At 41.9% G+C, this 11,258-nt stretch overlaps 1 protein-coding gene across 1 annotated transcript in view; it reads right to left on the reverse strand.

Moving 5' to 3' along the window:
* SLCO5A1 (solute carrier organic anion transporter family member 5A1) overlaps positions 1 to 11,258 on the reverse strand; it is a 107,181-nt gene that overhangs the window by 61,365 nt on the left and 34,558 nt on the right. Inside the window, exons 2-3 of the mRNA XM_015566250.1 lie at positions 6,751 to 6,883; positions 1,682 to 1,896 (exon numbers count right to left, since the gene is read on the reverse strand). Of these exons, the coding sequence (XP_015421736.1) occupies positions 1,682 to 1,896; positions 6,751 to 6,883 (348 nt within the window). The remainder of the gene's footprint in view (positions 1 to 1,681; positions 1,897 to 6,750; positions 6,884 to 11,258) is intronic.

Raw genomic sequence — 11,258 nt, forward strand, 5'->3', positions numbered from 1 at the left:
CTGCTGGGATGCCAGAGGCATGTCTGATTGCCAGCTTAGGCCAAATCCCCTGGGGAGCAGGCCTAAGCCAGCAAGTGGTCATCCCCCGAGGGGTCTCTGACTTCGAGAGGGCACAGGCCGGGCTGAGGGACCCCCCCTCCCTACCCCGAGTGCACAAATTTTTGTGCACCGGGCCTCTAGTAGTTCCATAAAATATGAGCAACTTTTTCTAGGCCCAGCAGGTATCTCTTTGCTTTCCTGTGTACGTGGTCAACGTGAGGTGCTAATGTGCCTAGGTCAGTGGTCGGCAAACTCATTAGTCAACAGAGCCAAATATCAACAGTACAACGATTGAAATTTCTTTTGAGAGCCAAATTTTTTAAACTTAAACTATATAGGTAGGTACATTGTTATTAACTTAATTGGGGTATTCCTAAGGCTTAGGAAGAGCCACACTCACGGGGCCAAAGAGATACCCTTTGTAATAAAAAATAAAATTTGAAAAAAAAAAAAAAAAGGGGGCCAAAGAGCCACATGTGGCTCGAGAGCCACAGTTTGCCGCCCACGGGCCTAGGTACATCCTCCCTAAAACAGTAAGCACTTGGCACAGATTGTGCTTCATCATTTCATAAAAATCGTTTCAGGGAATTCAGGAAATAGCAGAAGCTAATGGGAGTGCAGCACTGTAGGTTTTCTGGATTAAAGGGATTTCTTGCCACTCACCAGATATACTGACGGCAGGACAAAGACGGACTGGTTGAGATTCAGTTAAATAGGTTAGGTGTGAGATTGCCTAATCTAGCTATAATGAGTCATTATTTTTAAGAGAAATAAAAATGAAAAAACAAACCAGTACACATCACTGAAACGTTCTGGATGTTTTTGCGCTGGGTTGGGAGGCCCACCCCTAGTTACCTTCTCTCTGTCCACTTACAAGCACTTGGCTGAGCCACTGTTGAATGAGATCCCTGTCCAGGGCTAGGTTTTATATTTATAGAAGGATCAGGCCAAAATACCAAACCCACCATTCCCGACACAAACCATCCATTATATAATGCAATAAGTATTTTTAAAAATCAGACATCTCTAAATATAGTAAATGATATATAGAACTGCATCTTTGGATATAAATCAGTGCTAAATCAATGTTTCTCAATCTGTGGGGAACAATCATTTTATTATTATTATTTCCCATCTATCATGTACTGATATTTTTTGCAAAATCCATTAAAAAATGAAGAAAATAAATTTTTAGCCCAACTGGCATGGCTCAGTGGTTGAACGTTGACCTATGAACAAGAGATCACGGTTCGATTCCAGCTCAGGGCACATGCCCAGGTTGCAGGCTCAACCCCCAGTGTAGAGTGTGCAAGAGGCAGCCGATCAATGATTCTCTCTCATCATTGATGTTTCTATCTCTTTCTCCCTCTCCCTTCCAATCTGAAATCAATATTTTTTAAAAGAAATTGTTAAAAATATAAACAAAATATAAGCCCAATTTTTTATTATCTCTGTTATATTCAACAGGCATAAAATGACTCTGTCAAATTTCTTTAAAAGTTTCCCAATGCTTACTCTCAATTTCAGCACTGATCTCATCTCAGACCAGTAACAGCTGTGGGCAGCACTGGCCTGGGACCACAGTCTGAGTCACACTGATTTGAATAAATATGTGCCCGGTACTTCCAAAGACATACTTTACCTCTGATATTCTTTCCAAATCCCATAGAAGAAACTTTTTTGTCCACGTGCTCATGATTGGTTGATTTCTCCTTCATAATGTCGTCATCGCTAACAGCAGGAACAGAACATTTTTTCTTTTTCTTCTTGTGTCGAGGCGGAAGCTTTTTTGGAAAAGCAAACATTGGGAATACCACAAGAAGCATTGCAACCGCACAAAGGAGGAATCCACTCCACCTAAAAAATTGGGAAATGTGAATAGCATTTATGGCTTTTGCGTTGTGAGTGAGAACAAATTAGCCAAGTGGTGATAAAATTAGTTTGTGGTGATAAAATTCTCCAGGAATAAAACCTTTGACCTTCATCAATTGTTAAACAGTAGGGAATTAAACAAACTAAGAAAATATAGGAATCCTCCCTTTCTGTGGGGTAAATGAGAAATCCAGCCAATAATTATATGCATAATAAACATTATAATAAGCAACCTAGAATTCAAGAATTTTTAAGCACATATGTGTTAGTTCTGCTACAACACATGTATATTTTATAATAAACCAATAACTCAAATTTAATAGAAAAATAATACAGATTCTATAGCATGCTTTGTGGACACTTTTTTCTTAGAAGAAAACCATTACTATCACATGTAGAATGTATTGCTGATTGGCACTCAAATATTTTTCTGCAAACACTTAATATATTGAACAATATTAGCTGGTCCTCTCCATACTTAGCCACCAATGACATTTCATGTGGTCCTTACCTCAAAAATTACAGCCTAGTGACAAGCGAGCTAAATATATACCTCCAAGAAATGCAAGAATGTATATAATTCAGTGTTAGATCAGGTGGAACAGAGCATGAATCCTATAAAAGTTCAGAGAGAGGAAATGTGTGTCCGAAAGATACTTAGGGGATGTAGAATTGAGTGTTGTAGAACCGAGGCTGTCTTTGAACTCATCTGAGGTTGCCATGCTGCAGAAACTAGGAAGCAAATACAGAGTAGAAGTCAACTTCGAGCCCTGCAGTAGAGTTCCGTGTTTATGGTCTTAGGCTTCCTGCTTGCATATCACTCCAGGGGCAAGCCCTCAGTCCCCTTTCGACCTTTTCTTAGCAAATAGCCCCTGGTCCTACCTAACAGAGCAGCCCTTTCTCACTAGGATTCCTCAACTCTGAACTGTGTCCTTAAGGCTTCCAAGTTCAAGAATGCTCAAACTCCATCCTCTGTAGCAACACCCTGTCGGTTGTAACCAGAATGCAAGCAGCATTCCAAGCGTGGGTGTTGGGTGCAACCCAGTGAGAATATAGATCGACTGCAAAGTGAGAATTCATTTATCAAAGCAGTGCCTCAATCACAGTGCTGTTCGCTGCTAAAGGTCGTAGGTCAGCTGAGGGAATCACTCCTAGAACAGGTCATTAATAATCCAGTCTGCTATTTTAAAATATATTTAAAGTCACATCAAGTAAAGATTTCAGGACAACCAGGAAGTGGCTTTATTTTGAGAAGATTGGTCAGGACAGACTTGTCACAATCTCAGTTATTCCGAATATAATCATGACCCCAGTGCCTGACACAGATTTGGGTACTGAGAATATGTCTTGAATAAATACATTGAATGGACTAGGTTTTTTAAAAATAAAGTCATTTGCCTGCAGAGAACATAGCTACTATAATATCTAGCCCTTTTAGCAGCTGGCTGCTCACAAGACCTTCACTAACCTCGCCCTGCTCATCAATCTTTCTTGAATCTCTTTCTGCAAACTTGACATTCAGTCTCCCCAACCTTCAGTTCCCTAGACCTCTAGTGCTCTCTCCACAAGAGGGCAGGCAGCGTAGTGAAGGGACAGTTCTTGAGCTGTGGCTTCAGACAGACCTGGGTTTTTATCCGGTCTTTACCGCTCACTAGCTCTAAGATCCTAGGGAACTTAATTTTGCTTTTCTGAGCCCACTTTCTCATCTGAAAGAGGAGTAATAAGAACTGTTTTGGAGTGGGGACTTTTTCCCCCTCCCCACGTGGGAGTCTGTGCTGTGAGATTCTTTCCCATTCCCCACATGGGAGTCTGTACTTGTTCTTCAATAAATTTCCACCTTAAAAAATAATAAAATAAAAAATAAATTTCCACCTTTAGTATAAAAAATAAATAAATTAATAAAACTCTTTTGGAGTCATCAAAATCAATAAGCCAACATGCAAAATGAACCTAACAAAATGCCTGCCCCGTCAGCAATCAATTTAGAGTAGCTCATTTTGTTTGTTTGCATGTAGATCTGCACGCAGGCTCCCACACCGCCAGCCAGAGCCACTGCCTTAAAATTATACGCAAACATTAAAGATACACATAGTAGTCCAGAGTGAGAGTAAATATAGAAGAAGGGGAAGAATTATAGTGAGTAAACAGTATAAACGTTTGGGGACATTCCTAAACAGAGCAAAGCAGCCTACATTCCCCATGATCCACAGTAACAAATCCTTGTTAGCACATGGCATAATGGTGGTGCTAAAGAGAACCCTGAGAAAAGCGGCTAAGACAAGAGGGTGCGCATAATGTGTTGGGAAAACAAACATAAATAAGAGTCAAAATTGAAAAGCCAGGGTTCTTAAGTCTTTTTTCTGAGCCATTACTCAGAGCAGACTGTTCACTAAAAGGGTCGGTTAAGTATATTGACTAAGACCTCCACCCTGACTCAGTTTATCCCAGCTCTCGCCGACTCTGAGGTTTGGGGGGAGTTATTCAAATCACTGAGCATCAGTTTTCCTTGTGGTTGTTGTAAGGCTTAAATGAAAAGTGTGTAAAGCTCTTAGTATAATTCTTGACACAGAGAAAGCACCTAATAAATGTTAGCATTATTCATTTATTCATTCCTTCACTCTTTCAGCATTTATTTATTGAAAAATGTATCATTGTGCTAGGCATGGGATAAAATAACATTGTGTCAAATAACTATGTCTTTACTCAAGGTGGAAGTCTTACAAACAGGGCTACCCAATAAATAAAATTCATTTTTAAATTTCTATATTGAGGAATTTTATCATTTGTAGAACTAATAATGGGCCATTCAAATGAATAAAACTACTTGAACATTGATGAAATACAAAGAAATGAATAATAACTAAAACATCATATAGCAAGAACTATTTAGAGCTCTACATACATAGACTCATTCATGCCTCACAACAACCCGGTGAAGTAGGTACTGTAACTATTTCCCACTTTATGGGTTTAAAAAACAATAGCAACAACTGAGACACAGAGAAGTTGAGTAACCTCCCCAAGGTCACACAGCTATTCAGCATCCAGGGGACTGTGGGTTTAAAGTATGAGTTCACTCTTAATCACTCCACTTTGCCAACAATTGGGTTGATGTCTACTAGGAAACTTTCTAAAGATGCCATAAAGCACTGGAAAGCTGAAAGTTCCTGCCGCCTTCTTTCTCTCAGCTCTCTCGTTCGTCCTCTCTCACCACCAGATGTCCCCTACTGCTCTTCATATGACCATCTACACAGAACACAGATCATACATTGCATGTTGATAAAAATGGTTTAATAATCTAGTTTTCTGAGAACAAAACAAAAAGGCTCTTATTCTGATTTATTTCAAAACTGCAAACAAAACAGTGGTTGAGACCAAAACTTTCGCTATCAGTCAAGCACTGAAAACTCCTGTGTTATTCCCCTCATGCTGACAAGGGAACTTCCTTTTGTATAATTTCAAAATTCTACCAAGCCAGGCTCATCTAGACCTTAGCACTTCCATCTTCAGAGAGCATTGCTTGTGAAAATAAGAAGTGTTCTGTAACCTAATTAATAGTTTTAACTGCTTTGAAAATAAATAGTGTGAAGCATTATTCCCACATACCTCAGAGTTATGAGGTTATTATCTTGTAATGAAGCACAGAGCACAGTTCTCTAAGAAATTCTTTAGAAACTAATTACTCGACACTAATGTCTGATACTGCAGTATTCTCCTTGGTATAAAATGAACATTTCTCATCAACGTACAGCTATTACTAATGCATGTCAAATGAATCTAGGACAATACTTTTTGGTGCTTACAATCATGAAAAAAGAACTCACGTCCAAGTGGAGGGCTGTGAAGGATTTAACAAATCCCTGGCTATCTGAATAAATAAGTGGAGTCCTCATTCTCTACGTCCTCAACATGACTTACTTGACAAGACAGCTAAGGGTTTGCAAGTGAGCAAGTAACTAACTCTCCAGCACCCACGGGGAACAAACCACTCCCAAGTGAAAGGATTCACTGCATGTGACGATGGGAAAGTAGAGCGAGATTTCTGGGCAGTGGGGAGAGGGTTGACAAAGCACAAACACAGTATAATAAGAAAGTGGGGAGGGGTGACCTTAAAGGCACAGAAAAGATCATGAAAGCTTTGATTCAAGGACACAGGAAAGTCCCAGCACAGCCATATCACCCTTTTCCTCCATTCTGCTACTAAGGAACCAACAGTCTCTATCCTGAAAAATGGGGATTAAGCTGTGATTCCCAAACCGTCTGTATCAGTTTCCTATTGCTGCTATAACAAATTACACAAATGTACTATCTTATAGTCCAGGAGGTCAGACGTCTAAAATGGGTTGGCAAGGCTGCGTTCCTCCAGGAGGCTCTCAGAAGCACCTACCTCTTTGCCTGTCCAGCTTCCAGAGTCCACCTTCGCTCCGTGGCCCGTGGTCCCTTCCTCCCTCTTCAAAGCACATGACGCCAACCTCTGCCTCAGTCACCATGTCACCTTTTCTTACTCTGACCTCCCCGCCTCCTTCTCTTCCTTATAAAGACCCTTGCGATTATATTGGGTCCACCAGGATCATCCAGGATATTCTCCCATCTCAAGATCCTTAACTTAATCACATCTACAAAGTCCCCTTTGCCAGGAAAAGGTGACACATTCCTAAGTTCTGGGGATTGGGACCTAGATAACTTTGAGGGATTATTAGTTTGCCTACTACCCCCTCCTCAGTGACTTTTGGCTGTTTTTCATATTCCCCCTGGGGAAGTTTTTATGTCAACGACAAGGGCACTGTGACTCTATCGTTAATCATAAGTGAAATGAAAAATTTAGTGAACAGTTCTTACCAGTTTCCAATGAAACGAGGGTCATTCTGGTCAAGTAGAACAGGATTTCTGGGATCAACATAAAAACCAATGAGAAGTCCACCTAATAGGTATCCCGCTGCAGGACCAAGAGCTCCCATGACATACATGATGGCTGAGGAGACAGAAGGGAAATGTGAGATGCAGCGGCGTGTCCTGACGCTCCCGCCGTCTAACTCCAGTCAGACCATGCAGAAGTCGCAGTTCAATCCCGCTAACAACCTCCAAACAGAGGGTGAAAAGATTCACTCTTTAGAGAACTTTAGAGATTATGTCTATGTTGACATTTGGGTTTCAAATCATGTCCTTTATTTAACTGTTGCCTTTTGTACTCTTAGAGCATGCAAATCATTTGAAGAACTTTTTGGTTGATTTTATTTTATTTTTTTAAGTGTTTATTTTTTATTTTCTTATTTTTATTTTTATTTTTTTATTTTTTATTATTTTTTTGTTGCTTACAGTATTACAAAGGGTATTACATATGTGTACTTTTTTCCACCGCCCATGACAATCCCCTGGCCTCCCCTAACCCCCAGTGACTTATGTCCATTGGTTATGCTTATATGCATGCATACAAGTCCTTTGGTTGATCTCTTACCCACTCCCCTCCTGCCCTCCCCCGTCTGCAGAATCATGTAAATTGTGCTGCTATGAACATAGGGATGCATACATTCTTTCAGCTTGGTTTTTCAGGTTTCTTAGTATATATTCCTAGAAGTGGGATCACGGGGTCAAATGGGAGTTCCATTTTTAGTTTTTTGAGGAAACTCCATACTGTCTTCCATAGTGGCTGCACCAGTCTGCATTCCCACCAGCAGTGCACGAGTGTTCCTTTTTCTCCACATCCTCTCCAGCACTTGTTGTTTGTGGATTTGTTGATGATAGCCAATCTGACAGGTTGATTTTATTTTTTAATATAAGTGCTCAGGACATACCTCAGACCCACACAGTTTACATTTCTGAAAGTACAAACATGAGTGGTTAATGAGGTGGTCACTGAATAACCAAGAGAGCTGAAACCGGTTTGGCTCAGTGGATAGAGCGTCGGCCTGCAGACTTAAGGGTCCTGGGTTTGATTCCTGTCAAGGGCATGTGCCTGGGTTGCAGGCACATCCCCAGTGGAAGATGTGCAGGAGGCAGCTGATTGATGTTTCTCTCTCATCGATGTTTCTAGCTCTCTATCTCTCTCCCTTCCTCTCTGTAAAAAATCAATAAAATATATATTTTTTTAAAAAAAAAGATGGGCTTTTTTAAAAAAAAAGAATAACCGAGAGAATAGGTAGTCTCAATAGTAAGAAAAAGGGGGGAAAGTAGATGTCATTTGTCACAGCTAGAAGATTCTAACAGGTTAAGGGAATTCAAGGCCAGATTTTGCCATGAAGGTGGATTCAGTTGGATTGGTAAACCTTCTGAATCACCCTCAAATCACTCATATTTTCAAATCACGACTTTAGAATCAAAGATCTCACAATGAGTTTGGCTTACTGTTAACTGAGGAATCGTACTTAGAGATTACTAAATCTCTTTAAATGGCCTGAGTTAGAACCCAAGCGGAAAGCACCAACCCGCAGCTGCATTAGAAAATAACTTTGGAAGCACAAGTCCAAACGGGCAGGGGCTGGGGTCTTACTGTCAGTAGATCGAAAAATTGTCATCCTATTCAAAAAATTTCGCCATTAGCCTTGCCAGTGTAGCTCAGTGGTTGAGTGTTGACCTATGAACTGGAAGGTCACGGTTCAATTCCTGGTCAGGGCACATGCCTGGATTGTGGGCTCGATCTCCAGTGTGGAGCATGCAGGAGGCAGCCAATCAATGATTCTCTCTCATCATTGATGTTTCTACCTCTCTCTCCCTCTCTGAGATCAATAAAAAAATATTTTTAAAATTTTTCACCATCAATATGGGCTTATAGCAAAAAGTAACAAGTCCGTTGTCCATTCTTTATATTGTTTTCATGCTATGATTTAAAAATTTTAAGTAAATAATATTTCCCCAACTTTTAAATTTTGAGGTAGGGTATGAAATTCCTTGAAAGTCATAGAGGAAATCTAGCTACACTCCAAACCCAGTGTTTGTCCTGAGAAAACCCAGTTACTCGGGGTCGAATCAATCAACACTTTTCAGGAATGATAAACTCAGGTGCTACATGCTTCTCACTTCTAGCGCCATCATGCATTTTAATCGCTGAAGAAGTGAGTGGTTTGCCATATCCTTTCAACAAAACTGTATTCACCAAAGCAAACTGGAATAATCAGAATAGCTGCACCTGAATAAACATTGAATAATCCTGTCCCTGCTGTTACTTAGAGCTACAGACAGCACCGTAGCACCTGCTCATGCTTTTCACACAATGCAGTAGAGAGCGCGCAGTGTTCGTTTATTTTACAGAGTCACCTGCTTGTAGCAATGAGACGTCAGGTTCTTGCACTTGTCCATCTGTGCGTGGAAACGCGGCCTGGAGGAGGCACACCTCAAGAGGCCAGCATTCTTTCGGAAGCCTGCTTTTCATCAAGTAAAACTCGTTTCGATAAATATCATCTTAGCCTCCCTGTCTACAGTCTAAAACGGAACTCAAGAATAGAAAGGCCTTTTCCAGACCCAGGCATTCCCGTATGCATGTGAAGATAAAAATGTATGTTTACACCTCCAGGCAAACCAGCACCACGAACAACTTAAAACTGTAATGAGGCCAAAATGTGACATAAATCATCTTCCCAAAATAGTGCCTCTGGCACAAAAGAGACTTCTTACAGACCCAGGTGAGAAGGGGGCACTTCTGCCAAACGGTTTGTGCCTGGGGCACTGGGTGCAGGTCTCCCAGCGCCAGGATGCCAGTGTGGCTGTGCTGGCGAGACCCGCAGTCACCCGCTGACAGGGAACCCACCTTAACTACGTCATGAGGCGCGGGTGGAGCTTTTAAAAATTCAGCTGTGTCATCAGAAAAACATCTTCAGCCCTGACCGGTTTGGCTCAGTGGATAGAGCATCGGCCTGCGGACTGAAGGGTCCCAGGTTCGATTCCGGTCAAGGGCATGTACCTTGATTGCGGGCACATCCCCAGTAGGAGATGTGCAGGAGGCAGCTGATCGATGTTTCTCTCTCATCGATGTTTCTAACTCTCTATTCCTCTCCTCTCCTCTCTGTAAAAAATCAATAAAATATATTTTTAAAAAGAAAAACATCTTCATTATAAGCCCAACAGTATCATTCTCATTAACAGAAATAAATATACACATGTATGTATACCTATAGAACTTTACTATATATACTATATGTGTGTTATATATGTGTTATATTCATATATGTATAGCTATATAACTATACTATATGCTACCATATATACTGTACATACTATATACAGCATAGTATAGTAACTATACTATATATTACTATGTTTGTTATATGTGTGTTTTATACATATATGTATATTACATGTATATGTGTATATATACACATGGCGCCCCACCCCTAACCCCCTTGCTCTTTGTCACCCTGCCCTGCTAGAATGCACTATGGCACACAACACCATCCCACATGACATTTGTTTATTTGCTTATTGTCTGTCTCTCGCACTGGATGTCATTTCCATGAGAACAAGGACTTTTTCCCACTGGTGCCATGTCCATGCCTAAGCCGTGCTGACCATAAGCACTGATAAATATTGATGCATAGAGAAGGGATGAAGACATGGACTTCAGTCTCGAGTGAAGTAACAAAAGCCATCGAAGTGGATTCGTCCTTGCAACAGTGCCTCAAAGAGCCATCCATGGGCGCCTGCCCCCGAGACCCCTGGGCTGCCCTGTCCCTGTGAGCCACCTTCCTCCTCCTGCCCCATGAAGCCCTCGGTTTGGCAGAGTTGGTTTCTGTGCTTTAGCCACAGAGCCTGAACTCCTAGCCAGGCCACTCCAGGCCGGGCTGTTACTGCCAGGCTGTCCCTGGCCACCACCCTCCCCAGTGGGTTTCCAGAGTTCTCTGAGCCTCTCTGGAACTGGCCCAGGATTGCGGCACCCTCGTTTGAACTTGGTCTCTAATTTATCGGACTCTGTTTCCATGTTGCACCTCACCTCCCATTCTTCCCTGCTCGCTGCCCACTTCTTCCCGGCCCTCCTGGCTCAGACCCACACGGCACAGAGTGCTGCTGGGAACTGATGCTGACGGGGTGGGGGTTACATGAAAAAGTTGGGCTCGGGCTCAGGACCTGGGATTGCACCCAGGACGGGTGTGCCCAGCAACGTGTCACATGCTTGCCTAAGGTCCTCAAATGACCATTCAACCCAGGCTGGGCCACAGTGAGAGCAGGTCGCGCTCCTGAATGTGTTTGGCGTTACGGCCACTGCAGATGAAAAGAGGACACGCCAAGCCGCCCACATGCTGCTGGGAAAGGACAGCAGTGGGGACGCCAGCTCCCACTCAGCTTGCATAATTCCTTGAAAATTAGCCAAGGTGCTTGAGAGCATCACATTTAGAGAACTCTTCCCTCGCTCACTCTTT

The sequence above is a fragment of the Myotis davidii genome, unplaced genomic scaffold, assembly GCF_000327345.1.
Source record: "Myotis davidii unplaced genomic scaffold, ASM32734v1 scaffold200, whole genome shotgun sequence".
Classification (NCBI taxonomy): Eukaryota; Metazoa; Chordata; class Mammalia; order Chiroptera; family Vespertilionidae; genus Myotis; species Myotis davidii.